This window comes from Manacus candei, unplaced genomic scaffold, assembly GCF_025592945.1.
Source record: "Manacus candei isolate 608988 ecotype Guabito, Panama unplaced genomic scaffold, ASM2559294v1 h1tg000169l, whole genome shotgun sequence".
NCBI classification, from domain to species: Eukaryota; Metazoa; Chordata; class Aves; order Passeriformes; family Pipridae; genus Manacus; species Manacus candei.
This window is the reverse complement of record NW_026138217.1, coordinates 181446-209142: the sequence shown is the minus strand read 5'-3', so window position 1 is coordinate 209142 and position 27697 is coordinate 181446. Positions and strand designations below refer to the sequence as shown.

The following is a 27697-nucleotide window of genomic DNA, read 5'->3' as shown; positions in this document are numbered from 1 at the left end:
AAATTGGCCAAAACAAGTGGGTTTGGCCCCAGAACCTCCCGAGGTTGCTCAGGGCTGAGCCGTGCCCGGGGCACGGGCTGGTTTCAGTTCCTCGTGCCAGGCACAGGGAAACTCCGCGCTCCGCTGGCGATGAAAGGAGAGAGACAAAGAGCGGCCGGGCTGAAGGAGACGGAAATTTTCTCCTTGAAAAGGTGTCAAATGATCTGGATGAGGAGGGGGGGGCTCTGCCTCCACGCCGGGAGCCGGGGTGCCCAGCAGGAGGTGGTTTTTGGCCAACACAGGGAATTTGGGAGGGGATTATCAGCTCCAAACCTGCGACGTGGGACTGTAAGACCCTTTAGCAGTGGGGAAGGTCTGAACACACCAGAGCAGCTTCCTTGTCCCGGGTTGTCTCCCATAAACCCCCACCCCACTCCTGACACAGACCCACATGCTTAAAAACAAAGTTCAAAGGACATTGCCAAGCCAAGAGCAGAGGAAGGAAGGATGGGAGACAGGGAAGAGCTGCACCCTTGGTGTTCAGGAAGGATGGGAGATGGGCAAGAGCTGCACCCTTGGTGTTCAGGAAGGATGGGAGATGGGCAAGAGCTGCACCCTTGGTGTTCAGGAAGGATGGGAGATGGGGCAGAGCTGCTCATGAAGGACAGGAGATGGCAGAGCTGTGCCCTCGGTGCTCAAGAAGCTTTATTGGCAAAACCCTTCATTTTGATGCATCTTCCCATGCACCAAATGCAGCTTCAACCCCCGGTGGCAGGACCTGGGTGTGTCGCCGGGGGCCTCAAGGCACCACGTGCCACCACTTGAAGGGGAAGGGCTTCCTGCGGACGTTGGTGCCGCAGTGAACGTCCCCGGACAGGACGTGGTAGGAGAAATAGTCGTCGATGAAGGTGCAGGTGAGGCCCAGGGGCTCGAGCAGCTCCCGCACGCGCTGCTCCAGGCAGCACTGCCCGCCCACCACGGGCCCGAAGGGCTTGGGGATGCCCAGGTGCCTGCCCAGCACCAGCATGTTCACCTGCGGGGACAGACAGCGGGTTGGCCACCCTAGGTGGGGCTGTGTCAGGGCTGGGTGGGGAAGGAGGGGTCGGAGGCCTCACCATGTCCGGGAAGAGGGCGTCGGCGCGGGAGCCCATGAGGATGAAGAGCTGGGGGATGTCGATGATGTCCTGCTCGCTCAGGCCCAGCTCCTGCTTCAGCAGGTCACGGTTCCAGTCGATGCAGCGCTGAGGGGAAAAGGGACCTGGAATTGCCACCCTGGGCCGTCCCAGCTCCTCAAATCCCACATGTGGGGATCCTGCATCCTGCCCGGATCCTCACCCGCTCCATCGCATCCCACCCCATCCCTCTGAGCAACTCCCACTGCATCCCCAACCCGAGCAACCTCTTGGTGCTTCAGTTGTCCTTCTGTGTCACCCGGGGCATCTGCCAGAGGGACAAAGGCCTTGGGGTGACCAGCACTGCCTGGCTCCTTCCTGGCTGCTCTCCTTGCCCACTCCTGCCATTGCCCAGGATCTCTGCCCCCAGGAATGACCCAGCTGTGCCATGGGAGCGAGGAGAGCGGATCCCCCCAAGCCCAGGGCTCACAGACCCACCTGCACGTGCCTGTTGTCGCTCTTGAGCGACTCGTCCGCCAGGATCTCGTCAATGCTCCTCCTCTCGCTGCCCTTCAGCCCTGAGTGGGGGTGGGAGCAGTGAGGGACATGGCAAGGGACACAGGGAAGGGACGATGGGAAGGGACACCAGGGATGTCCTCATCCCCTTACCAATGAACTGGGTGGCTTCCCCGTGGCCCTGCCTCTGCTTCTCCTTGAAGAGCTTGTAGCAGGCGTTGGGACTGGCCAGGAGGAGCCGGAATCCCTGCGGGAGAGAGCCTGGGGGTCACGCTGTTCTATCCCCCCATCCTTTGGAGAGACTCCCAGATCCAGCCCCAGGCATCACGGGATGCCACCCACGGACTTCTCCTGCAGGAAGACCCCCCAAAGGCAGCTGCCCCCCCATGTCCCCGCGGAGGCCCAGCAGCTGCATCAGGGCTGGCTCTGGCTCCCACAGGAGCAGGGAGGCTCCGGGCTCGGTACCTTCCTGTCGAAGGCCGGGACGAAGGTGAGGAATTCATCCACGTGGCCCACGCTCAGCCACTCCGAGTAAACCTCCACCGGCGCCTGCACCTTCTGGGCGTACAGGAAATCCCGGACAGCCTTGGACATCCTCCGGCCTGCGGCCCTGCGGGCACAGCCAGCAGGGGAAGGTGGGCGGCCATCGCCCCCCTCCCCAAATTCACTCCCATCCTGCCCTGGACAGCAGGGGAGGGGGAGAAGAAACATCCAATTTTTGTGGGAAACATCCAATTTTTATGGGAGGCTGGAAATAGTCCAGGCTGTATTATATACATCAAGATATAATTTATGTTCACTTTATATATATGTATATGAATATATGTTTATACATGCATTTATATATAAAAATTTGTATCCAATTAATATAAATTATATATTAATCTACATTAATACAGATATATCTACCTAATACCTCAATTATATATCATTAGAACTATGTTATATATTATTGTATGTTACTCATTGTTGTAAATATGTTATATATTAATCTCTGTTATATGTAAAAACGCATTACTATATCCCTATATTATATATAAAATATATTACTATATCATTATATTATATATAAATATATTAATATATCCCAATGTTAAGTATAAAAATATATTACTATATCCCTGTGTTATATTTAAAATATATTACTATATTATTATATTATATATAAATATATTAATATATCCCTATGTTATATATAAAATATTAATACACCCATATATTATATATTATATATTATATATTATATATTATATATTATATATTATATATTATATATTATATATTATACATTATATATTATATATTATATATTATATATTATATATTATATATTATATATTATATAATATATATTATATATTATATATTATGTATTATGTATTATGTATTATATATTATATATTATATACTACTTAAGATATTAATATATCAGTATAAACAATACAATATATAAATATATTAATACATCCTTATATAATGCATAAGTATATTAATATATCCCTCAATTATATATACAAATATATCTAGGCCATATGTATTTATAGGCAGTGGTTGCATTCCATGCCCTGTTCTTGGGCTCCTTTGGGTTTCCTTTTTCCCATCCCTGTGATTCCCAAATCCCTCCTCCGGCAGCGCTTTGTGCGGGGGCGAAGTTTTCTTAGACAGACGGCAACAGGCTGGGAAAACATTAATTAACCCCCTGCTAATGAGGGATAATTACGGGCCTAGAGAGGCTGGGAAATGCCGTTTCCCTGCTGCCGGACCCGCGGGAGCAGTGGGAGCATCCCGTTGGTTATTCCGGCCCAGCCCCAGCCGGGATGGCTCCTGTGGCTGTTTGTCCCGGGAATCCCCTCCCTGCGGAGGGAGGGCTCGCTGCTGCTCCCGCGGCACCAGGCACCGCCTGCCCGAGCAAAGCCACTGCCAGTTCTTCGGGATTTGACCCTTTCCTAGACTTCCCTGCTCCTCTTTTTAATAAGTCAGGAAAAAAATGCCAAGCCTGGATGTGTCCAGGATGGGAGCAAACACCCCAGGCCTGGGAAGGGGGCAGGGTTCTGTGAGGGATGAAGGGACAGCGACGTGGTTCCCATGTCAAGTCTGGGATTTGGTGGCAATTGGCTCCTGATTCTCATTTTGACTCCAAGTTTCCTCCGTGAGGGGTGTCCCTTTTCCCAGGCAAGGATTTTCGGTGCTTGCCCACATTCCAGAGGGAGGGCTGGAGCCCCCCAGCTCCTCACCAAGGCAGGGGGCTGCCGATCAGGATCCTTCCCAAGGGATACTCCTTCCCTCGCACCGTCACCGGGGGACTGACGTCCAGGTTGCCGAAGGAGTCCAGGCTGGTGATGTTTTTCCCGGGGGGTTCACGGGTCACGTAGCCAAAATCAGGGCCCTGGGGAAGAGGAGGAGGGAAGTGGTGCCAAGGACCCTCCATAGGGGGAATTTTGGGGGGAGAAAAGGGGCTTCAGCTGCAACGACGCACCAGGATCTTCTTAAAGGCAAAATCCTTCAATCCTCTGTTCCTGGGAGAGTCAAAGACCACGGGGAAGGTCTTGTGTGGCGCTTCCACGTAGCCAAACTCCAGCTCATCCTGCGGGGGGAAGAAGAGGAGGAGGAGGAAGAGGAGGAAGGCTCCGGGCAGGGTGATAGGCATCTCCCCAGGGATGTGGGGAGGGTGGAGCAGGAAATGGGGTGAGCCTGGCACAGCTCAGCTCTCGCCCTGAACCACAACTGCCTGTCCAGGGGTGACACCCCACCCAGCACGGGACACCCCCGGGAACAACACGGGCCCACGACAGGCAGGAAGAGGGGCAGGGATGAGGGACAGGGAGGGCACTGCCCACCAGCCACCCCCTGTCCTCCTGGGGGGGCACAGGGGGGCCTTCCTGCAGGGGAGACCCTCTTGTACAGCCCCAAGGGATCCCTTTTGCAGTGGGGTCCCTCTCACAGTGGAGACCCTCTTCCAAAGCTCCAGGGGGTCCCTTGGGCAGAGGGAACCCTCTTGTAATATTTCATGGGGTCTCTTTTGCAATGTGGTTCCTCATGGAATGTCCCATGGGGTCCCTCTGGCATCAGGGCCCCTCTGGCAATGTCCTGTAGGGCCCCTCTTGCAGTGGAGACCCTCTTGCAATGCCCCACGGGGTCCTTTGTGTGATGGGGTCCCTCTTGCAATGCCCCTCGAGGTCCCTTTTGCAACAGGAACCCTCTTGCAATGCTCCCATGGGGTCCCTCTCAGTGGGATCCCTCTGGCAGAGCCCCACGGGGTGTCTCTTGCAGTGGGAACCCCCTCTGAAAGTCCCACAGGGTCTCTTTTGCAATGGGGTCCCCCTTGCAGTATCCCTTGCGGTCCTTCCTGCAATGAGTTCCCTCTTCAAAATCCCGTGGGATCCCTCTTGCAGTGGGGAGCCTCTTGCAACGCTCCATGAGGTCCCCTCCTGCAACGGGATCCCTCATGGAATCTCCCATGGAGTCCTTCTTCCCAAAGTCCCAAGGGGTCCCTTTTGCAGTGGGGTCACATTTGCAATGCCCCATTGGGTCCCCTCTTGCAGTGGGGTCCCTCTTGCAGTAGACACCCTATTCCAAAGCCCCATGGGGTCCCTCTGGCAATGAGGCCCCTCTTCCAATGCCCCATTGTGTCCCTCTTCCAGTTCCAGGGTTCCTGGACCCCATCCCTGCCTGTGCTGGTTTCCACCACCAGCAGCATTTCCCTGGGCTTCATTTCCCAACTGCCTGGTCTATCCCTGGCATCCGAGTGCTTCCCAAGCAACCAGTCCCTCCAGGGGGTGCCAGCAATGGGAGTGACACCTTATGTGCTCCAAGAGCCTGTAAGGGACCAGAAGAGCCACAGAGAGCAAGCCTGGATTGATGGACAAGCCTGGACTGATGGACAATCACGGACTGATGGACAAGCATGGATTGATGGACAAGCCTGGACTGATGGACAAGCATGGATTGATGGACAAGCACGGATTGATGACCTGGATCCAGCGGTCGCTCCGGGTGTCCTGCTCTGAGCAGATGGTCAGCTTGCAGTTGGCTTTCTTCAGCAGGACCTTGATCCCTTCCAGAAAGGCCTCGTTGGAATCTGAGCCCTGCTTGATGCTGGAGGGAGAGGGGGGACTGAGGAGTAGGACCATGAGAAGTTCCCACAACCCCAACCATGCAGCCCATTCCTCCCTCCTAAACACACTGGGCAACAGTCCTGCATGGGACAGACCTGGAGAGCGGCCTCCAGCCTTTCTCCTTGGCATTGCAATAACAGTGACACCGGGTTCCATTCCCAAATATCGCTCCCAGTACTGGATGCACAAAGCCTGGCTCACCCCATTGTTGCTGCACCACAAAGAAGGGCCTAAAACTCCTCCTTGAAGAGTCCCCCAAGGCAGGAGAGCAGTGGAGTGACACCCCTCCTACCTGCAGACAAAAACCTCCAAAGGCTGCTGGGTGTTGGGGGTCATTATCCAGGGAGCCACGCGGAAAACCACCGTATCCGTGAAAATCGGGGTGCCCGGGGAATTCTGTGAGGGGCAGAACCAGCAAGGAGCAGTGCTTGGAAACTCAGCCACTGAGGGAGCTCAGGGGACAGGGCAAACCTCACGTACCTTGTGGGGGACCTCCAGCAAGCTGGCACTGAAGGAAACCAGGCCCGAGAAGCCCCTGTCAGGGAAGGCCAACCCTTCCACGTAGAAGGTGTTCTCCCCACTGCCGACGGGGTCCAGCACGTAGGAGAGCTTGTCCGGCCCCAGCACGGGCTTGTAGTGGGGGTGTGAGTCACTCCCTGCAGAACCACCAAGACACCCCCAGGACACGGTGACCAACCTGCCCTGGGCTGGCAGGAGGCCCCGGCGGGGCCGATGCCCGCGCGGTTGGAGGGGAGCAGGAGTGCCTCCTCTTCCTCCCTGGGGAACACACTTGATCTCCCTGGGACAAAGAGGACTCCGTACCCTCAGGTCCAACCCTTTCAAGGTGCTTGGCTCGAGTGAAGTATCTAATGATACCCTTGGCTGCCCTGACCCGATTTTCAGTGGGGACCTGCTGGGGACGGAGCTGCTGGGGCGTTCAAAGGCAGAATGGGATGGGCTGCTCTGGGGTTTGGGTCACTGCCCATCCCAAAGGGGTGTTGGGCTTTCTGATCCACAGGAATGCCAAAATTTCATCAATCTCGTGGGGAAAAGCCTTTTTTGATCTTTTTTCCCCCTTGATTTTTTCCAGGTAGCCCCACTTTCCACTGCAGCAGAGGATCTTTGGGGATAAACGAGTGTTTCCAGCAAATGGAGGTGCCCCAATGAATGGAAAATTTAGGGTTTGCTCACCTTGGGGTTGTGTTCAGATATCTGGGAAAGAAGAAGGAAGGAATACTCACGGATAGCGTGGAAAACCCGCACTTTATCCGCGTCCGTCTCGGAGACGTGCAGGACCACCTGGTACTCGGCGAAGGTGGCGCTGGGCCCCTGGGTCCTCAGCAGCATGATGGACATGTCCTTCAGGTCTGGGGGGGAAAGGTGGAGAGAGGGGGCATGGAGAGAGGGGATGGAGGTGCTGCAGTGGGAAAGGCCCCAGTGAGCGCCCTTGGGTGCCCTCGGGCCGTGGGTGACACCGACCTGCGGGGGTCCGTATGTCCGCCTGGCCGCTGTCCGGCCCCCCCGTGCCGGGGCTGTCCCGGTCACAGTTGACCAGCAGCACAGCACCGTGTCCATCCGGACCCCATGTCCACTTGGCCTGGAGGAGAAGCACCAAAAGAGGATTGGAGCAAAATTCCCCCCACCCCATCCCATCCTCCTCACTAACTGCGGAAACGCCCACTGTCCTCCACGCTTGGAGGACAACCCAAAGGCCAGTGATGCTTTCAAGGCACTAAGTTTCCGAACCTCAGCTTCTAGCAGGGCCAGCAAAGACTATTTGGAAGAGATCTTATCTTCTGGCCAGGCAGAAAGTATCTGCCAGGCCTCCTCTGGACAAGGCCGCACCGTTTCCAGAGACACGTCCCCTCTCGATACACGATTTGCGCCGTTGATTGGGCTGCACTTAATTAGCCCAACTTAAGGGCTTGGGCATATGCAGATTTGTTGCCAAAGGGGTAAATCACTGGCTGTTTGCTAAACTCATTTAGTGGCCTCTTTCAAGTCCAAAAAGGAAAAGAAAGAAGAAAGGAAAGGGAAGAAAAAGCAGAGGCTTTTGTCCTACGGGATCCTCAGGGCTGGACTGGAGACATAGAAAATTTTGGCATGGAATAAGAAAATAAAGTCTCTTCCTCCTCAATTAGTAGGTTGAGGATTTCCCAGGTTATTTGCCCTAATTCAGACACCACCCAAGTCCCTCTCCTTCCTGGAGATTTTCAGGGAAGAGACTACAAATGGATAGGCCGGGACTGCCCCTCCAGCAAAGCTCCTCGTTACCTTGTCCTTCCCTTTGCTCTTCACTCTGCCACTCCGGCTCCAGTCCACGTCCAGGGACACATCTGAGGCATCAAGAGAAGGAACCACGGGCAGGAGAATGAGCTCTTGGTTCCATTTTGGGCTCATCCAGCACCAACCCCACCTTCATACCCCAAAGCTGCTCCAGACCCAACATCTTCAACAAAACGCTGGTAGAAAATCCAACCCAATGGCTCTTTCATGGTTTTCCCCCTTTGATTTCCAGCTGCCTTCTCCCATTTTGGTTCCCAGCTGGGACATTCACATTTTATGGTGTATTTTATGTTTTCACCAATTTCACATTTACAATTGTGTTTTTTACAAAGCCAAAACATGGTGGAGGCACAAAAAAGTGTTTTCCCTGTGGTTGAGTGAACACCTAAATAATTCCAAGGCTTGATGCAACACTTCAGAAGGACTTTCCCTCCTGTTCTTGGCCCAGATTTCTGCCTCTGCTGCTACAAAGCAGAGGTTTACCAGCAATCTCACCCAAACCCTAATAAAACACCTCCTCTGAGTGGGATATGCCACATATGGAAAATACCGGGATTAAGCAGAGAGGAGGACATGGAGAAGTTGGGAAGGAAAGTCTAAGTCTAACCATGAGAAGAACATTTGCAAGGCCAAAGCCCTGTGGCCGTGGTAGCCCCAGATGGCTCCAGTGGAGCCCATCAGCTGATGGACGTGGGAAACCTTCAACCTCCTCAGGCCCAATTTTGGGAGGCACATTCATGACTTCAGGACAGAGGTGTCATGTGAGTGCTTTAGAAAATCCCAAATTTGGGGTAATTAATCCATCCAGGTGGAAGGCTTCTGCATCCAGACTGGTTGTCTAGACTCCCTTTGTAGTCAGCAGGGAAAAACAGGCATCTGGAGGGAATGATTCATCTCATCCTAAACTTCTAAAATAGGTCAGACAACACTTTGGTGCCCGTCCCTCTCCCCCAACTGCGACGGAGGTCGAGGGGGAGGAGGACGCTGGGCAAAGGTGGGTGAGGAGATCTCCTTTGGATCCTCTTGTCCCAGTGCCCGGTGTTGGCAAGCAGAGGAGGATGCTCGGGGTGTGCTGGGTGGGGACCCGGCCCAGCCCCTCTCTTTTGCACCATATAAGGCAGCGTAATAATGTTTTAATTGTTTCCCTCTTGCTCGTCAGCACCGGTGAACACCCAAACCTCCTCCCCGCGCCCCCCACTTAACTCCCATCCCACGAACCCAACCAGCTCTTGACATCAGCCAGGTCTGGCCTGGGTTTGTGGAGCACCTACCGACACACGTGAGGTACAGCCAGGCCACCGCCAGCTCGTTGCCCTCCCGGCCATAGTAGGAGATCTTAACCTGCAAAGACACCCCCACATCATGGCCCATGTCCCAAAAAGCTGAGTGGGGCTTCTCGCTCATTGCATTGACCAACAAGCAGTTCTTGGAGGGTTCACCCAAGCCTTTCTCCACTAATCAGAGTTCCCTGAACTGTTTCTGTCTGGTTCAGCACAAAAACGGGCATGGAAACAGCCAAGCTTGGAGGATTTTTGTTGCCTGGCACCAGCTTTTGCAACTGCCACTGTGTCATCAGGAGGGCACAAAATGGAGTCTCCTTCTCCTTCTCAGTTTCATTCTTGGTACGTGCTAATTACACAATTCTCTTTGGGTTTTTTCCATGAAAACAAGCCCAATGTCAGCACTACCTAGTACTGACTCGACTGCTTAGAGGTTGCCCATAACCCTCCCTGTTTTCCCGGGAAATTGGACTCATTTTTCTGGTTTCAGTGCTTAAGAATCCAACTGACCTTATTGTCATTGACGGTCCTGCTGGTGACATCAATCGTCACCACGACCTCTATGTCGGGATCCAGGGGCCACCTGGAGTTAATCATGGGCTTTGTGGTGGGGCTGTGGATGATGTGGACCGTGACCGCCGAGGTGGCGTGGACGTCGAATGACGTGGCAGCTTTGGGGGTAGATCTGAAACAGAGTGTTGGGTGAGAGACCAAGTCGTCCCTCCAGTTTTCCTCTGCTTGAACCTGGAATTAAAATCCAACCTTAACTAGGTGGAAAGGGCTCATAAACCATCTTTGGGTGATGAAATGGTTGAGTTTTCTGCGTCCTATCTCTGTGGTGGTGTTGAGCAAGCAGAGCTCCCGCTGGAGCTCCGGCACGTCCCTCTGTGGTTAAGCCTGGACTGCGAATCGCTGGAGTTTGGGCATCCAACCTCCCTCCACAACACCAAGAAAACGTCCAAAATTTCAGCATCCTGTGACAAAACCCTGACCAAGAGCCAGGATAATTTTTAATGTCAACCATCTGGGGAGATGGTTATCACAGGACCATCCCTTGAGCTGAGAGATGCTCCAACTTGGAGCGGAGCCCAAATCCGAGCATGGAGAACCCACACCCCACCTGCATGACATCCTTTGGCAGCCTTTGAAGTGCTGCCTACCTGCTCATTACAGCCCCAGCACCTCCATCCCGGGAGCACGAGTGCTCCGACCTGTCTGCCATCGGGAGCCTCCGACAAGGAGCAAGGTGGGAAATTTCAACAGCGAAAACAAAAGGGAGAACATCAAAAAACTGACACAGAGGAGATTTATTGCCGGTGTTGCTCTTGGCACGGCATCCCTGCTGCCTGCAGCAGCTTGTAAGGGGAGATTAAAGCATCACCTCCCTTGTCATCCCCCATCTCTAACGTCGTGTAACATCACAAATCCACCTGCACAGTGTTGGATGTCGTGACTCCTCCAGTCTGGGTCTATTTGCTCTGGTTTTACAGCCCTGGTTGTAAATCCATCTGAACATTGTTGGATATCATGACTTCTCCAATTTGGGTCAGTTGGCCCTGATTTTACTGCCCTGGTTGTAAATCCACCTGCGCATTGTTGGATGTTGTGACTTCTCCAGTTTGGGTCTATTTGCCCTGTTTTTTCAGCCCTCCCACCTCATCATCACCAGATTCCCACCAAACTCCATTTTCTGCCCCAAAACAGCCCAAGCCACAGTCAAAACTTGATGCATCAATCACCAAGTTCCCCCCAGCTGGTGCTGTCCCGGAATAAAATGATTCCATTTTTTTAGTGGAAAAAGCATCCACCATCTGCTTTTTTGGTCCAAAGCTCAAATTTGCTACAGAGGAGCCAAATCAGCCCATTTTGGGGCTCAGGCCTCATGTTTAAATAGATCTGAGTGTGTTTTGAGTCCTAAACCAGGAAAAAACTTGCAAATAGGTTTTATATATTCCCATCTGGATGAGGGAGAAAATAAGACTCTTTTAGGGCAGGCAAAGTTCAGTGCAAAGCCCTTGGAGGGGGACGATGGCACATCCTGGCCCGGCTCCAACACACAACCCCAATAATTGCTGCGATGCCGACTGACTCGTCCTGTCTGTATCATTATAAAACTGATTTATTAAATAATGACCCTGTAACAGCAGGGTAAACACAGCCTCGTATCTGACCAATAAACCAACCCCTGTATTTAATTCCGGAAGAATCTCCTCTCCTGGAATTGCCCGTGCAAAACCTGCCGGTGGATTTTTTCTGCCTGAGCCACGCATTTTATCCTTTAGCCCGTTTTAGCTCCAAGTTGCTGAGCTTGAATTGCTCTTGCCCAATGTTTTCCCAGCCAGAAATAGATCCGGGTTTAGCCAGGGTGTGCTCGGGCTTTGCCTCCAAAGCGTCACGGCTCGGTAACACTTCGACACCTCGCCAGAGCCAACATCCTTCCCTGGGGCACATCCCCCTGGAACACGCCCGGTGGGACACGGCCCTCTGAGTGCTGGGTGAGCTCCTGCTGTGGGCTCTGAATGAGCTCTGAGCTTTCCTCACTGCTCCAAAACACCGCTGGGCTCCTCCAAACCCCACCAGCCTTACGGAAAATGGTGGGAATCCCCCGGCCCGACCTTACCGGCGCGTGTCGAGGAAGACCTCGGTGCCCAGCACGCAGACGCCGTAGGTGGCGTGGCTGGTGGACATCTGCATGACGTGACGCTGGGGCATGGTGTGCCGGGCACGGCGGCTGCATGGGAGGGAAGCTGCTGCCTGGCTTTGCAGGGAAACCAGCAGGACTGGATTAAAAGGCAGGGGAATTTAACTCCTCCTTCCCTCGATGACGGGGCTCGGCCAGGGGACCCTGCCGTCTCCACCTCCAGCACCTCCAGCACCCAACGAGCTGCCGCCCCGCTTGGGGAGATGGAGGCGATAGGGCGGCCCCGGGGAGGGGACACGGGGCAGAGGTGACACCCAGCCCTGCCCTGGGATGCTCGGCACTGAGCTTTTAGGGATTCCTTCTCCCCCTTTTCATTCCTTTACGGCTCCATCTAAACCCTTCGAGGCTCTAATGCATTAAACATGTGTTACTCCTCTGGCAGCACGACGGGCTTGTTTGGGGTTATTACAATATTATCATTGAAATGAAGCTTTTTCTTTAAAACAACCCAAATTTTCCGTGTGGCCTCTGCACAGGTGACTCACGGCCTCAGCTGCAGCATCGGGGTAAAGCCTGAACAAAGCTGGACTAAAGGAAATGTTTGCTCAGGTCGCTCCTTCCCATCAGAAGGAGTCTCGAGGACGGGAGAGGGGCAGAAACGGGCACAGGGAAAACTGCTTGTTTGGCAAGGAAGGGGAAAACAACAAACAGCAAACCAACAGGAGGCTTCCCATGGAAATTAAAAGTTGTCAGTGTTTCACTTGGACCTTGTGTTTTAGGGGATTGGGATTTTTTGGGCAAAGATCCCACGGGAATCATCCCCTCCACTGGAAGGTGGCATTGCTGGAGATAGCCATCTCTCTCCAGGCCATCCCAGGAGGATTTGCCTGCCTGCAAAGAGGAAGCCAGGCAAGATTAATCTCGTTGAGGTGGGAAGGAGGTCTGGAGGATGGAGTTGAGATGGAGGAAAAGGCAACACAGGGACCGAGAGTGTCCCATTGCCACGTGGTTCATCCTCATGTGGGGATGTGTTCAGCTTAGGGATGCAATGGGTAGGAATCAGGAGAAACCTGGATTTGGGAGTGGCAGGACCCCCTGGGAGCTGGGAAGGTCCAAGTGAGCTCAGCAGAGTTGGGGGCCCCGTCCCCGGCAGGGCAGTGAGCAGCGCGTGCTCAGCCAGAGGAGCCGCCGTTCCCTTGGGAGATCAAACCGGCTGCTTTACACATCTCCCAGCCAGGACACATTAAAGGGCTCCCTCCAACTTTAATTGCAGCAACAAAACCCCAGCTCTGTGTCTCAGATGCGAGAACGGCTTTAATAAGCCTGTGGGAGCCTGGAGGAGCGGCAGGATGCTCCGGTGGGGAACACCGGCGGAGTTTCCGGGCTCTCCCAGAGTTCTCCCTGCCAAAGATTTCAGATAAAACCCCATTTTCCAAACACCAGCCCAATCCAAATTCCTGGTGTTCCTAGATTTGGGAATTGTGTTGGTTCTCAAGGACCTTGTGTATCCCCAAAACTTGGAGCTGGGCAGAAGCAGAGCTGGAAAAGCGAGTGAGGAGCTCCCAGAGCATCCTCTGAGGACGAGTTTGGCCACGGCAGCATCTCTCCTGAAGGGAGCTGCAGGTTGGGCTCCCCACTCGTGGCTGCTGGTCGCACTGGTTTGGACTGGGCACGGTGCTGAGCTTGCTGCCTGCTGGGATTGGAGCCCCGTATCCTGCTCGGCTGGTTCCCGGTGCCGGACAGGGAACACACCTTAATCCCCACAGGGTCAGGCCGGCGTGGTCTGTAATCTGCAGGGAGGGGGAGGACGGTGGTTTTGGGCTCCCAGTGAGCACCAGGGCCTTCAGCAGAGAGTGTTTCTCCAAATCCCCCTGGGATCACCCCCGTGCAGGAGGGATGGACACGCAGAGCCCAGAGCCCAGAGCTCCCATCCCCGTCGGGTCTGGGTGGATTTTTCCAGCATGGTCAGTCCCAGGCATTCGGAGCCGCCACGATCCCTGCGGAGGCTCGGGCAGGCCCCAAACACCTCGTCTGGGTTGGGTGGGACCTCCACTCCCCTCCTGTTCCTCCTCCACCTGCTATTAGCCCGACATGCCCATGCACAGGCAGAATGAGCATTTTAAGTCATCGGGCCCATTCAGAGCTGAGTGTTTCTTCCTAATAACACCTTGTCCTGAGAAAGTTGCCATTAAGATCCCTGGGACATGACAGACGGGATCCTGCCTGTCCATCAAACTGCAGGAGCTCGGCCCGCCTGCTTTTGGGCCTGACTTTGGCTTTTGCCCAACATCAGCCTGGTTTTAGCCACGACTGAGCCAGACCTGACCCCCCTCAGTGCTGCCCCAGGAATCCCATTAATAGCTCAGATCCCTCTGGGGCGTTTCTTCTCACCCATCCTGCACCACCACTCCGTCAAGGAAAGTTTGATAATCTCCCTAAGCCGATAATTACCCTTTATTTATTACTCTGCATGTCTAATTGCAGGCAGGAACTTTTAAGAGCCATGTCAGCCTAATTACTTGCAATAGGGCAAGACATCAAACCAGTTATCAAGTCCCGCTGGGGTTTGCAGGAGGGTTTATTTTCTTTAGGCACATAGCTGTAACAGCAGGGCTGGAGCATCCCAGACAGCCACCAAGCATTCCCCATCCCAGCTGGAAGCCAGGGAATAATGGGGAGATGCTGGTTTGGACCGGTAAAAAGAGCTTTTTGGTGCCAATCCTGGAAAATCTCCCAGCTTTGCAACCAGAAAGCCCCAAAAATCCCCCTCTGTCCTTTCTCCTCCACAAAACGCAGGCGTCTGCCTGCAGGGAGGCTCCATACCATAATCCAGGAGCAAAGCATCCCATAAAACTGCTTTTCCCCGGGGTTGGAGCTGTGCATGTCCCCCTGTGCTCACCCTGCCCACGCTCTGCCCCAGCTTTGCATTCAATTGGCTGCCCTATAAATATCCCTATAAACACCCCCCTCTCCAGGGCGTGTTGCAAAGACCTCCAGAGGCAGCAGCAATGCCAGGGGTGGGCTCAGCTTTGCCTTCATCCTCCCCAGTGCGTTGGTTTGGCCTCCTCGGAGCTGCCTCTTCCCAAATTCCGGGCCAGAATGGGCAGGAACAGGCAGCGCCTCGTGGCTCTCTCGGGATGGGCACCTGTTTGCACCTCCTAAACATGAAAGGTCAGCTTGGAAGGACTCCATGGGGGAACATTTCCCTCCTACTCGTTGGAATAAGGCTCGTGCCTACACGAGGGTGCCACAGAATGACCCCAAAATTCCTGATCCAGCCCCCCCGGGTGTGATCCCCTCAGGGACCCACCTCCGGGCGCTCCTCAGGGAAAACCCTCCGGAATCAGCTCCGTGGGGCTGTTTGCAAGCCCCAGAGCTGGGATCTGTTCCCAGGTGCTGGAAAGGAGGGCAGGCAGAGCTCCCCCAGCAGCAGAGAAGTTCATGCAGAGCAGCTCCTAATCTGGCTGATCTGATCTTAAGACGGACCCAGAGAACTCCTCTGACCAGCCTGACCACAGCCAGGGAACCACGAGCCTCCAGACACCTCCCTGCAGATATCCATGGATATCTCTGTGTCCTGGGAGGCTGCTGATCTCCCACCTGATAGCCCAGAGCGGAGCTGCAGCACTAAAGGCACTTTTGCCTCCTGAAAACCCCCGTTCTGGCAGCACAAACTGAGGCTGATTTAACAAACCATGGATAGAGTCACCTAGGATTTCACTGAGACGGATCAGGCAGGTCCTCGCGCCTGTTCCCAACACCAGCAGCTCCGTGAACACCTCCAGAGGCTTGCAAAGATCCCAAGAAGCTTTGAAAGACCCCCAAAAGCCTTGTAAAGATCCTAAAGGAGCTTTGAAAGGTCCTGAACAGGTGGTAAAGAAAAAGGGTTGTAAAGTCCTGGGGAAGCTTTAGGAGACCTCAGCAGAGCTGTAAAGGCTCTGAGAACCACAGAGCCACAAAGGCTCCCAAAGACCCCAAAAAAGCTTTAAGAGACCCCAAAGCCATGCAAAGACCTTAGAAAGCCTACAAAGACCTTGCATGGTTGGCAAAGAATCCCAAAGGGTTGTAAGTCACTGGGAAGCTTTAGGAGACCCCAGAAGGGTTGCAAAGACTCTGAGAAGATTTTAAAGACCCCCCCCAAAGGCTTTCCAAGATCCCAAGAAGCTTCCAAAGACCCCACATGGCTTCTGAAGAGCAAACCTGGCTGCCAAAAACCCCCAAAGACAGGAACCAGTGCAGTGGAGGAGAAATGGGCTCTTCCAGCCCCTTTCCCACTCAATCCAGCAGCTCCTCCTTTGGTTTTGCCCTCAAACAGGGCATTTTCCTCTATTTTGTTTTGTTGCCTCCTCCCAGGGAAGCACAAACAAGCCCAAAAATCCCTCAGAGTGACCCAAAAACTCCCAGAACCCCCAGGGTTTCAATCCCATCTTTGTTAGCAGGTAACACTTGCTCCCATGGGATCACAATTTTCCTTCTGCTTGGCAAATTCCAGGGGCTGGCAAATTCCAGCACTGTCACACCAAGAGGGCTACAAATACATTAACATATCAATTACTAAAACAAACCATCTCAAAATCCTACTGATTTTAAAATTCCCAAGTGATGCTGAAACCCCTTTATGAGATGGGAGGGATTTGGGGTTGTGTTGGGTTGGGTTTTTTTAAGCAAAGGAGGATTTAAATCACATTTGTTCTCTTCCCTGACAACTGAAATACCAGATTCAGGGGGGACAGGAATTGGGAAGTGAAAATTATGAAAGAGAAGCTGGTTTTCTACTAATTTTCTTCCAAATTGATGATTTTACACCTCTATTTTCCCAGCCCACAGATCGCAGGGAGGTGAGGTCATCCCTGACCATGCAATTCCAGCTGTTCTGGGGTAAAAAGAGGGAAAACAAGTTTCCTGCAGTGCTGGACAGCAGAGCCTGCTGGTGCAAACACGAGGTGGTTTTGGTTTCTTTCTATTTTTTCTCTTTTTAAATTATTTCTCTTTCTGGTTCCTCTTTCAGGAGTGTTTGTTTCTCCTGGTGGTTTAAACAGACGAGGGTCACACAGACAAACCAGATGCTTTTTGGGAGATGGAACATATTCCAGGGCAAATCCTGGACTGGGATGTCTAAGCTAGGGGTCATTTCACCCAAATTCCCAATGTTTTTGCATAGCCTGGGAGCAAAGTGTGTTCTATTTTCTCATATTGCTCAGGGAGAACATTTATACTGTTTGAGAAAGTCTCCCTGTTGCCCCAAATCTCATTTTTGCATATGCAGAAAAGTGGCAAAACTGCGTCTTTTTTGTGTGCTCAGCAAAGTCCTCGCTCACATTTGCTCAGGTCGTGGCAAAAAAAAACAAAAACCAAAACAAACCCAAGCCAGGATTTCTTTCAGCTGGAAAACTGAATTTGAGCCGATTCCCTGCACCGCGGCCAGCGAGGACTGGAAAAGAGAAGCCCAAGAGGGATATAAATAGGGAACATCACCCTGAACGTTTCTGCTTGTCACTAATTGCTTGTGGCTTCCAAAATCTGGGGCAGAAGTTTGGGTTCTGAAATGAATATTTAGTTGGATGGTAATAAATAATTCAAATGCTGTGTGGGCAGCAATTGCTCCTGCCGTGCTCCGTGGGGTGGCAAAACCACCCTGATTTCCCTTCAGCAGCAACTGGTTCCCAGTTTCCCTTTGAAAATGAGCAGGGGGAAAAAAGGGAGAGTTCTGCTCTCGCCTGAGGGCTGGAAAACCGTGTTTCTGCCTCCTAAGAGCAGCCAGAGATTTTCCCTAGAGAGCAAAAAAAGGGCGGATACGCCAAAATCCAAACTGCTGGAAAATCGCCCCCACGTCGGTGATTCCCGTTTGGGGTCACGGAGAGGGTGGAGGGATTTGGGGACAGCTGGGGGAGCTCCTTGCATAGGGTTGGGAGCTGAGCAGGCTCCAGGCCAGCTGCCCTCCCTCTCCATCCCTTCCCTCCCCTCGGAGATCATCTTCCCGAGGCTTTAGAGGGTCCAATCCAGCCTCCCCCTGCCTTTGGGCTGCAGAGTGTCATCCTCAGCCCAGCAGAGCCGGGCTGTGCTCCGAGGAGGAGCAGGGGCTGGGTGCCGGGGGTCGGTGCTGCCGGGGCAGTGCCGGGAGATGCCGGGGGGCCGGGAGATGCCGGGGGGCCGCACGCTGCGGCTGCAGCCCGGGGACCGCATCGAGGCCCTGTGCGTGCTGGGCTCCCGCATCCACGCTGATGTCCATGGGTGAGTGGGACACCCCAGCCTTCCCTCTGCCTTCCTTCTCACCTTCACCCCTCCTGCAAATCCCCCTCCTCATTTTCCTGCCTGCTTTCCCAAACCCCATGGCCCCGATGCCTTTTTGTGGGCAAAATCCCCCCTGGGCTTTGCAAGGCTGCGCAAATCCCGGGAAAGCTTCGAGCATCCCCATCTCCACAATGCAGTGTTTACCCCGAGTCCATGCTGGGTTTGATCCGGTGTCATCTTGGAATGCTGCTGGAGAGCGGAGGGATGAGCAGGAGCCACAGGGATGGACTGCAAAGGAAGGGATGCAGCTGGGAGAGGGAAGGAAAACAAGATTTAGCGAAAAAACATGTCTTGGGAAAGTGGGAAATCCCCACACCACCTTCCCTAAAACAACCCCAATGTTAAATTTCAGGATAATTATTCCCCCCCAAGGGGAAGAGAAAAAAGTTTAAAAGCTCATTTGGGGGTTAATTCTGGTCTTTGCTGCTTTTGCAAATCTCACCCTTGATATTCAAGCCAAGCAGCAGAGTTACGACTCCCCTGGCACCTCTCCAGGTCAAATTCCTGGTGGGATTCCCAAAACCAAGAAACAAGGAAACTGAACCAGTTTTTCCATGTATAATTAAAAGTAATTTAACAATTTCAGAGACACCCAGGCAGGAGTAAAGGAGTGCTCAGGTTTCCTCCCTCCCCCCTCCCCGACGGGGCAGGTTTGGTGGGACCGTCGGCATCCAGAAACCATCTGAGCAATGAAGCCGTAACGGGGATCCGGCACCAGCTCTCGGGTGTCGGGGCAAACAGCCCAAAAATAATAACCTAGAAAGACTGGGAAATTCGGGAAAAGGAGCCAGGAGAGGGGAAGGGGTTGCACGGCGTGGCTGGGGAGGAGCAAGGGCACCCTGGACTGGGAGCGGTGCAGCACCAACAGCTTTAGGGTTGGATAAAATCACCCCCAAATTAGCTGGATAAAATCAGCCCCAAATTAGAGTTTCCCATGGAAAAGTCTCTCAGTGTTGTGATGAGCTGGTAAACACCGGTTTTGCCCAGGCTGGAAAGTAAACAGGGATTTCTCCATTGAAGTGCAAGCCCAAGTTCAATTCCAGCAGCACCAATTAGACTGGGATTATTAGAGATCCTAATCTGCACCAATGGCTACAAATACCGATGTGCTAAACCAGCATCTTTTGCTGGGAAGTAGAAATTCGGTGAAAGGAGCCAGAAGAGGGGAAGGGGTTGCTCGGAGTGGCTGGGGAAGAGAAAGGGCATATGGGACTGGGAGTGGGGCAGCACCGTCGGCTTTGGGGTTGGATAAAATCACCCCCGAATTAGTTGGATAAAATCAGCCCCCCTAGAGTTTCCCATGGAAAAGTGCCTCAGTGGAGTGGCCACGGTGCCGTGATGAGCTGTCAAACACCGGCTGGAAAATAAACAGGGATTTCTCCACTGAAGGGCATTAAACCCAAGTTCAATTCCAGCGGCTTGGTTGGGATTATTATAGATCCTAATCTGCACTGGTTCAAATACTCCTTGTGCTAAAACAGCATCTTCTGCCCTAAAAGCAAAGGACAGCTCAAACTCCCAGGGAGGCAGGAAAGGGCAGCAGGAGCCGGTGGTGAGCGTGGTGACGCCGGCATGCCCGGTCTTGGCCGTGGAATTAATTGCGGTGAGAACCGAGTGTTTTGGGTGCAAACCTCTCCAAACACAGAGTGTTTCTGGCAGGGCGGCCCCAGCCGGGGCGGTTTCCTTCGGGGTGAAGCACACGGAGGGGGTCAGTGTGGATGTGGTGTCCCGGGGCCGCGACGAGGCCGAGCCGGTGCCCGGCAGTGGGACACGGTGGCCGCTGCAGGAGGGGACGGTCCTGAGGTTCAGCATGAGCCAGCCCAGCACCGAGGTCAACGACAACAAGGTGAGGGATGGGACATTGCGGTGTGGGACCTCCACGGATGGAGAACATCCTTTCCCAATCGGGGATCTGGGGGTTTGCAGGTCACTGTCAGCTTTTATGGAGGGGAAGGGAAGCCCATCACCCAAGCTGGAGTCTTCCTCACCGGCATCGGTGAGTACGGAGGCTCCTGGGTGCAACAATCCATCCTCATCCCATTGATCCCTTGGGCGGGTGGGGGGACAGGTAGACCCACGTTTGCCAGGTCTGGGGGGCTTTTTCTCCCACCCAACCTTGCCATGCCCTGGGATGATGGGTGGGTGAAACCCATCCTGTCCATCCAGGGATCTCCCTGGACGTCGACGCGGACCAGGACGGCGTGGTGGAGAGGAACAGCCCCAACAAGGTAACCCCTCTCCCTCCACATGGAAAATCCACGGGCCTGCCTGAGGCTGAGTTTGCTGAGCCTCAGCGGGCTGTTGTAGGCCAGCTGGAGCTGGGGTCCTGAGGGACACGGGGCCATCCTGCTGGTCGGCTGTGACAAGGAGATTCCCTCCGCTCCGGCATCCGACTGCGACAACGAGCAAGTGTTCAACAAAGAAGGTAACAGAGCTTCCCAAAAATCCTCCATGATTCCCCCTCTTGAACGTTTTTTGGGACAGAATTTTGCTCAGAAACCAGCTGCTCTCCACCAGCTGTTGGACATGCTTCCCATGTGGGAATTTTTTTGCATTTCATAACACACAAAGCATTTGTGGCCACGCAGAGTAGTGAAGCTGAGCCTGAAAAATCACCAGGGCTGCCTCACGCAGGTGAAAGGAGCTCGGGATGAGATAGCCGGGAATACACCCACCTGTTCCTGGAAAACTAAAACCACATGGAGCCGGTGCCCATCAGGTTTCTGAGGTCAAGGACGGGCCGTGCCAGGGGTGAGGAGGGAAAATAAAAGCTAAAAAGGGCATTTGTTTCCCAGCACAAGGCACGAGCTTTGCCAGCAGGAGCAGGGCTTGTTTTTCCAGGTTGCGAAGGGTGGTGGCAAGGGAAGAGCAGCTTTCTTGGGAAGGAGGTGCAAACTCCAGGAGGGAGCATATAAGACATCTCCTAATTTTGTTGTTTGCCCCCCAGATTTGGAGGACATGGCCCAGATGGTGCTGAGGATGGAGGGGCCCCAGCGCCTGCCCCGGGGATACGAAATCATTCTCTCTGTTTCTGTCCGTGACGCTGACAGGGTTGGGGTGTTCCATGTGCAGAGTAAGTCCTTCCTCCCCTCCTCCTCTGCCTCCTCCTCTTCTGCCCCTTCCTCCTCTGCCTTATCTGCCCCTTCCTCTTCTTCCTCTTCCTCCTCTGCCCCTTTCTTCTCTGCCTTCCCTCCCTGTCAGTCTGGTGGCATTTTCATCCCATAGATGAGCAGAAACTCCATGAAAATGCCTTCCCAGTGGCCGCTCCATCCAAGGAAAGGCCAAGATATTTTTCCTCATACTCAATGTCCATGACAAAATTGCGAAATCCTTCCATCATGTTTCGAGGTGGTTCAAACAAAGTTGTATCTCCACAGAGGTGGAAAAACTCCAGCACAGAGGGACTGTGAGTCCTCCTTGCACAAGGAAATAGGCTTGGAACACCAATGAAAGCTTGGAATTGTCCCATTTTCTCTGTTTCCTTGCAGATCCCTTCTTTGGGCAGCGCTATGTGCAGGTGCTGGGCTGCAGGAAGCTGTTCCACGCCGTGTCCTACCCCGGCGGGGCTGCCGAGCTCGACTTCTTCGTCCAGGGGCTCTGCTTTCCCAACGATTCCTTCTCCGGGCTGGTCTCCATCCATGTCAGCCTCCTGGAGACGCTGGCAGAGGTCTGGGAGCTCCAGGGAAGGGATGCAGATGGGGTCCCTTGTTGCAGCTATCGCAGAGAAGGGGATGGGGAGGGAATGGAGAGTGATCCTCATTAATTAACCCCAAAAACGACCTCAGTGGAAGGGCATTTGGGGGGAATAGTGTGTGGACAGACCCTGACTCCCGCCTGCTCCCTCAGGGTATCCCCCACACTCCAGCCTTCACAGACACAGTGGTGTTCCGGGTGGCCCCGTGGATCATGACCCCCAACACCTTGGCACCGGTGAACGTCTTCCTCTGCAGGTGAGGCCAGGGAGGGCATTCCCAGCCAAACCAGTCCCAGAGACAGGCTGGGCAGAGGCAATATCCACCCTTCATCTCCTTCCCTCCTGCCATCCCCTTTCCCAGCATGAAGGACAACTACCTGTTCACCAAGGAGATCCAGACCCTGGTGACCAAGGCTGGCTGCAAGCTGAAGGTTTGCTTCGGATACACCAACCGTGGGGATCGCTGGATGCAGGTAGGGGGGCTCCAGAGGCAGGGAAAAGCTTTTCCTTCCTGTGCCCCATGCGGGATTTCCTCCCTTCTTCAGGATGAGATTGAGTTTGGCTACACCCACGCTCCCCAGAAGTGCTTCCCAGTGGTGCTGGATTCCCCTCGGGATAGAGGGATGGAGCAACTCCCCATCAAGGAGCTGCTGGTAAGAGAAGGATTTGCTTGCATTGCCTGAGGAGCAGCTTGCAGGTTTTATTCCTCATGTAATTCCCCACTCCTAAAACCCTCCTGGCACTTGACTTCTTGGGGGCCATACAAGGAATTGCCTGGAAAATGAGTTTAACAGCTCTGCATGGAGATACTATCCCATCCACTTCCAGTTGGAAGCACACCAACACCCTCACTCCCCCTCAAAGCAGGGATCAGAAGGTGTTGGGTGAGAGAGGAAAGGAGGAGCTCACGCCTCTGGGAATGAAAGATTCCTGCCAAGCTCTGGGACTGGAATTCTTCACCCTCAGCACCCCAGTGGTGGGCTGGTTTTTCCTTTCCTCCCCTATGCCCGTGAATATCCAGCAGCTTCCGAGCAGGAGAGGAAAGGGAAGCATGAGAGGGGTCAACTTACTTCCTTGGAAGAGAACAAGCTGCCAACAGCATCCCCGTGGGGCTTCTTTGCCAAGGCAAAGGGCCAGCCGTGGGCAGGGCGTGCCAGGATGGCGGTGACCCCGCAGAGGGCGATTTGGCAGAGCCCAGCAAAGACGAGCATGGAAAAAAAGATGATCCCTTTGAGATCCCACCATGCAGAAAGGGCAGGACACCCCCAAATAGCCATGGAATCGCTGTCCCACACTCCCAGCGGGCGCTGGCAGCAGCCTCAGCCCGGATCCTCTCTCCACCAGTAATGGGAGAAGAGGACGGGTCACTTTTTTTGTCACTTTGGGGAAGGTTAAGAGCTTTCAGGAGCATTGAAATCCATCTTTTCTCATGCCTGACATGAGTACATAGAGTCTCGGAGTCATGCGGCGGGTGGCAATAGCGAATAAGCGGGCGCCCGCTCGGATCTGCCCTCTTTAGGAATTGCTTTGCTCCCTACTTAGGGAAGCAATTTCAGCCTTGGGAGCCGCTAACACATTATTCTCCGATTTCTGCTTTGAAGCCTCCCCTAATCCCCGCCGCTATCGTTCCAATCTCATTTTCCAGCTCAGAATATTGAGCCAAACTCGGCACGCACGGGGTCCTCCTCACGCCCTGGCCAAGCCCTAAGCCCTGGGACCCCACGCCAGGGAAACGGAGCCGGCAGGGAATTAGCCCCTCAAAATCAACGGGGAACTGATAGGACTTGGATGCGACCCGCAAACCTGGGATGAACCAGTGCCTTGACAGTTGAAACCGGAGGGGCTCCGTGGTTTATTAAACTGAAACAAGCTGAGAGCAGGTGTTTCATGCTCAGTCCCCCCCTCAGCACCCGGAGAGAGGAGCTGATCCCAGCAATCCCCCAGAGACTCCCTAAAACCCCACGGGGAGCCTCAGGGAAAGCTGTGCTCTGTCTATCCCGGCTTCTCCAAACACCCTCAATTGAAAAAAGGAATTTCTAGATGGAAGTCATGCACTCTCGGGTCTCCCTGCTCATTTTTCCCGACCTGTATATTTGGTTTATCCCCATGGAAACCCAACCGTGATAAGTGATTGGGATTTAACTCCAACCTAACAGATACCTGATCTGGTCCCAGGGGCTGCTGGGAGCTCCAAGCCCGTGTTGACTCAAACTGAAGATCAAGGACAGGTCCACGGCAAGAATTGTGTCCCATCGTTGCCATTTTTGCCCTGTTTTTAACTCCACAATCTCCCCTTTGGGCTTTGACACATCACAGCCAAGAGTTAATTACCCTGCATGCACAACACCCTCAGTCCAAGATATATTAAGACCTGGAAATCAGGGCTTAAGCAGGATTTAAGTGCCATACAGCCCTTTGGGTGGCTCTTAGACTCACCCTCAGGGGCTGCAGTTCATCCCGCTCAGGAAGAGCCATCCAGAAGCTCTGCTCCGGGGCTGCCCCAGCACTAATTAACTTAATGTGGACACTTAACTGTTGGCTGTGGGATAGCAGAGGAGATGTGGGATCTCAACGCCTCAACTCTGCTCCTGGATTTTGCCGTTTATTCCTGAGCCTCTGTGACCCAGAGACCTTTCTCCTCTCGCCTTTCCTTTCCCCTCTCCTCACCCATGGACGGGCCTCCCTCTTGCCGTGTTTACCCTCGGGAGCAGGTCTGAGCCCGGCTGAAGGATCAAACGCCGGAGGCAGGAGGGACTCAGGGCAGTGATCCCTCTTTTTCCAGGGCTCCGATTTCGGGTACGTGCACAAGGAGCCCCTGTTTGAAGCCATCACCAGCCTCGACTCCTTCGGCAACCTGGAGGTCAGTCCACCCGTGTCCGTGGGGGGGAAGGAGTATCCCCTGGGCAGGATCCTCATCGGCAGCAGCTTCCCCACGTAAGGCATGGGGAACACACAGATATGGGAGCAAAGGAACCACAAGAGCCCCGAAATATCATCAAAGTCATGTTAATTGGGTTAATTAGACCTTGCCTGAGTGGCTGCGAAAGGGGTGGGCGCGCTCAGTCTCCTCCACCTTGGCGGCTATTTACATCCAAGTACGTGTTGAAGGATAAATCCTCATCCTCACACTCCCTCTCTTGGGGATTTCACTCCCAGATCCACAGGGAGGAGGATGACCAGGATGGTGAGGGACTTCCTCCATGCCCAGCGAGTCCAGGCTCCCGTGGAGCTCTACTCTGACTGGTTGGCCGTGGGCAACGTCAATGAGTTCCTCACATTCGTGCCCACCTCGGACAAAAAGGTACCCCAAAATCCCACATCCCTTTGGTGTTCCTCTTCCAAGATACTAATCCCATTAGGTCACCTCTAGGAAAAACCCCAAAACTCATTTCTTTGGCACTCCCAAACAGTTTGGGTTTCACTCCTGTCCCCAAAATGAGGGATCTGAGCATGAAAAGGGACTTGCTGAGTGAATAATTAACAGAAACAGAAGGAAAACGATGCTTGCACAGGTAGTCCAAGAACTTTAAACCTCAAGATTCCAATGCAAATCCATGACCCTGGAGATTCCCAGCGGCTCAGCTTCTCCCAGATGTTTCCAGAACATTTCTCTTTCCTCTGTCACAGTTTTTGCTGCATCTGATACAGATTTTTCCCTCAGGGAAACCCTGACACAAGACTTTTCCCTCAGGAAAACCAAGCCTTGACCTGGATGACTCAAAAAAGGAATCTTTATGCCCACACATTCCCCACAAACCCTCCAAGCATTAAAAAAGGCACTAAATAGCAGCAAAGACACCTAATTCAAAGAGTTTTAGCGCAGGTTCTTTGCAAAACTAAGTCCCTGGGGTCTCCCGAGGCTCTGGAAAATCCCCTTTGGGTGACTCCTCTCCTTCCCGCCTTCCCACAGCGATTCCGGATGCTGATGGCCAGTCCCGCCGCGTGCTACAAGCTTTTCCGGGAGAAGCAGAAGGAAGGTCAGGGAGAAGCCACCATGTTCAAAGGCAAGGGGACACGGGTGGCTCTGGGCAGGGTTTGGTGTCAGTGGAGCCGCAGCAGCCAGGCCGAGGGCAGCTGGAGGGACAGGGGGACTCGGGGCCACGCGGGGACATCGTCCCACCCGGTTGTCCTTCACAGCTGGCAAACGGGATGCCCGCCCACCACCCCCAGCCTCCTCACGGCCTATTTTGGGAAGTGAGTGGGATGGCAGGGATAAAGCCCTCCGCGTGGAGGGGATGCTTGGTTGGTGGGATGGAGCATCTCCAAATGCCAGCGGAGCTCCGGCACGGAGTGGGACAACTGGCAGCTCTCACATTACCCAAATTAGCACCGTTTTGTCGCTTTGGGAATCCTTTCTTTGGGATTTTGATCCGTGATGGGTTTGGAAGCACGTCTCCATATCTCCACGGGTCCCTCAAGGTCACTGAGAAGACCCAGGCAGCCCCAAAGCAGGGGGTGGATCCAAATCCTGGTGGTGGATGCTCTGGAGAAATTCAGCAGATAACGATTCCTGTGGGCAGGAAGATGGATGACAAGACCTTTCCAGCACTCTTTCCAATGGGCAGAGCTTTTCTTCCCTCACTTTCCCAATACACTAAGAATTGTGACTCCAGCAGCCCTACTCCAAGCTCAGGAAATTGGGATATGGGGGACTTTATCCATCTGTGTACCCCATCCTAAGCCAGGCTTCATTTTGATGGGACGTTGCATTTTTAGGGTACTCGGGGACAGACACGAAACGAGTCACCATTAACAAGGTCCTTTCCAATGACATCCTGGCGCAGCAGAACCAGTATGCCCAGGTAAGAACTGACATTTTTGGTAATAATTTATATTTCTTGCAGAAACTGCCCCAGGGTGGTGCAAAGGGAGGTGGTGTGTTTTGGCTCTTCTCCTGCGTGAGATGGTTTTGGGGACTGTGCCCATGTGTGTCCCCCTCTCAACCTGCCCTTCTCCATCCCCTCCAGCGCTGCATCGACTGGAACAGGGATATCCTCAAGAGGGAGCTGGGATTGACAGAGGAGGACATCATCGACCTGCCCGCCCTCTTCAAGCTTGACAAGCAGGGCAAAGCTGTGCCGTATTTCCCCAACACGGTGAGGGGGTCCCCACTCCTCAAGTCCTCTCCAAAAACCAGCTTAGTCAGCCAGGATGAGTCCCCAGAGTTGTCCCAAAACAAATCAGCTGTCTAGAAAAAGGAAATATCTCCATTCAGCAGGCCTAACATAACTTTGTGGCTTTGTGTTGCTTGCAGTGGGGTTTTAGGCAAAAACCCTCTCAAAGTGGTGAAATTGAGATAGTGAGGGAAAGGGAAAATTATGTTGGATTTGGAATTCTGGGGGAGGGCAGCTGCAGAAATCGGTGTTGATGGGCTGAGGGCTGGGGCTGATGGAGGAGGGTGACCAACACCTTCCCTTGGGTGTCATCAACCCCAACGCCGCTGATCTCCCTCGGTGCCACCCCACAGGTCACCATGATCGTCCTGGCCAAGGAGTTGGGCATCCCCAAACCCTTCGGCCCCGTGATGGCAGGGGAATGTTGCCTGGAGCAGCGGATCCGCTCCCTCCTGGAGCCACTGGGTCTGAGCTGCCGTTTCCTCGAGGAGGTGGCCTCCTACCACGGCAGCCTGGGCGAGGTCCGGTGCGGCACCAACGTCCAGCGACGGCCCTTCACCTTCAAATGGTGGCACTTCACGCCATAGCAAGATCCTCTTCTCCTCTTCCTCCTCCTCCTCTTCTTCCTCCTCCTTCTCTCTCCTCCCTCCTCCCCAGTGGCTTTTTCAG

General features: G+C 53.7%; 2 protein-coding genes across 4 annotated transcripts; one reads left to right on the top strand and one right to left on the bottom strand.

Annotated features, from left to right (window-relative positions):
* Positions 1–672: 672 nt before the first annotated feature.
* On the bottom strand, positions 673–24801 carry LOC127463672 (protein-arginine deiminase type-1-like). Of its 3 annotated transcripts, none has more exons than XM_051773426.1 (17): positions 24075–24801; positions 18365–18468; positions 9799–9973; positions 9280–9349; positions 7997–8058; positions 7202–7319; positions 6964–7089; positions 6203–6378; positions 6015–6118; positions 5579–5702; positions 4084–4191; positions 3842–3993; positions 2073–2217; positions 1761–1854; positions 1590–1669; positions 1095–1220; positions 673–1012 (listed from the first exon to the last, which is right to left on the bottom strand). In XM_051773426.1, exons 2-17 carry the CDS (start codon positions 18373–18375, stop codon positions 779–781), a joined length of 1905 nt encoding a protein of 634 aa, XP_051629386.1. In that variant the 5' UTR covers positions 18376–18468; positions 24075–24801; the 3' UTR covers positions 673–778. The 3 variants fall into 3 exon arrangements, with proteins under 3 accessions (XP_051629386.1, XP_051629385.1, XP_051629384.1); XM_051773425.1 differs by lacking the exon at positions 24075–24801 and adding an exon at positions 19852–19935; XM_051773424.1 differs by lacking the exons at positions 18365–18468; positions 24075–24801 and adding an exon at positions 11909–12214.
* Positions 12208–27617, top strand: LOC127463693 (protein-arginine deiminase type-2-like). Its single transcript, XM_051773471.1, has 16 exons — positions 12208–18160; positions 19880–20066; positions 20147–20216; positions 20387–20448; positions 20528–20645; positions 21168–21293; positions 21709–21887; positions 22067–22170; positions 22276–22387; positions 22460–22567; positions 24697–24848; positions 25071–25215; positions 25825–25918; positions 26631–26716; positions 26882–27010; positions 27382–27617. The coding sequence occupies exons 1-16, from the start codon at positions 18051–18053 to the stop codon at positions 27613–27615; spliced, it is 2016 nt and encodes a 671-aa protein (XP_051629431.1). The 5' UTR covers positions 12208–18050; the 3' UTR covers positions 27616–27617.
* The last annotated feature ends 80 nt before the right edge of the window (positions 27618–27697 follow it).

What these genes read in the sequence shown, in the direction of transcription:
- LOC127463693 (XM_051773471.1), top strand. Translation starts at nt 18,051, where the DNA reads ATGCCGGGGGGCCGGGAGATGCCGGGGGGCCGCACGCTGCGGCTGCAG. An exon ending in GCAAGTGTTCAACAAAGAAG is followed by an intron (nt 20,646 to 21,167) that starts GTAACAGAGCTT and finishes TTTGCCCCCCAG; the next exon opens with ATTTGGAGGACATGGCCCAG. An exon ending in AGAAGCCACCATGTTCAAAG is followed by an intron (nt 25,919 to 26,630) that starts GCAAGGGGACAC and finishes TTGCATTTTTAG; the next exon opens with GGTACTCGGGGACAGACACG.
- LOC127463672 (XM_051773424.1), bottom strand. Translation starts at nt 12,000, where the DNA reads ATGCCCCAGCGTCACGTCATGCAGATGTCCACCAGCCACGCCACCTAC. An exon ending in AGAGCAAAGGGAAGGACAAG is followed by an intron (nt 7,320 to 7,996) that starts GTAACGAGGAGC and finishes CTTCTCCTCCAG; the next exon opens with GCCAAGTGGACATGGGGTCC. An exon ending in TCCCGGCCTTCGACAGGAAG is followed by an intron (nt 1,855 to 2,072) that starts GTACCGAGCCCG and finishes TCTCTCCCGCAG; the next exon opens with GGATTCCGGCTCCTCCTGGC.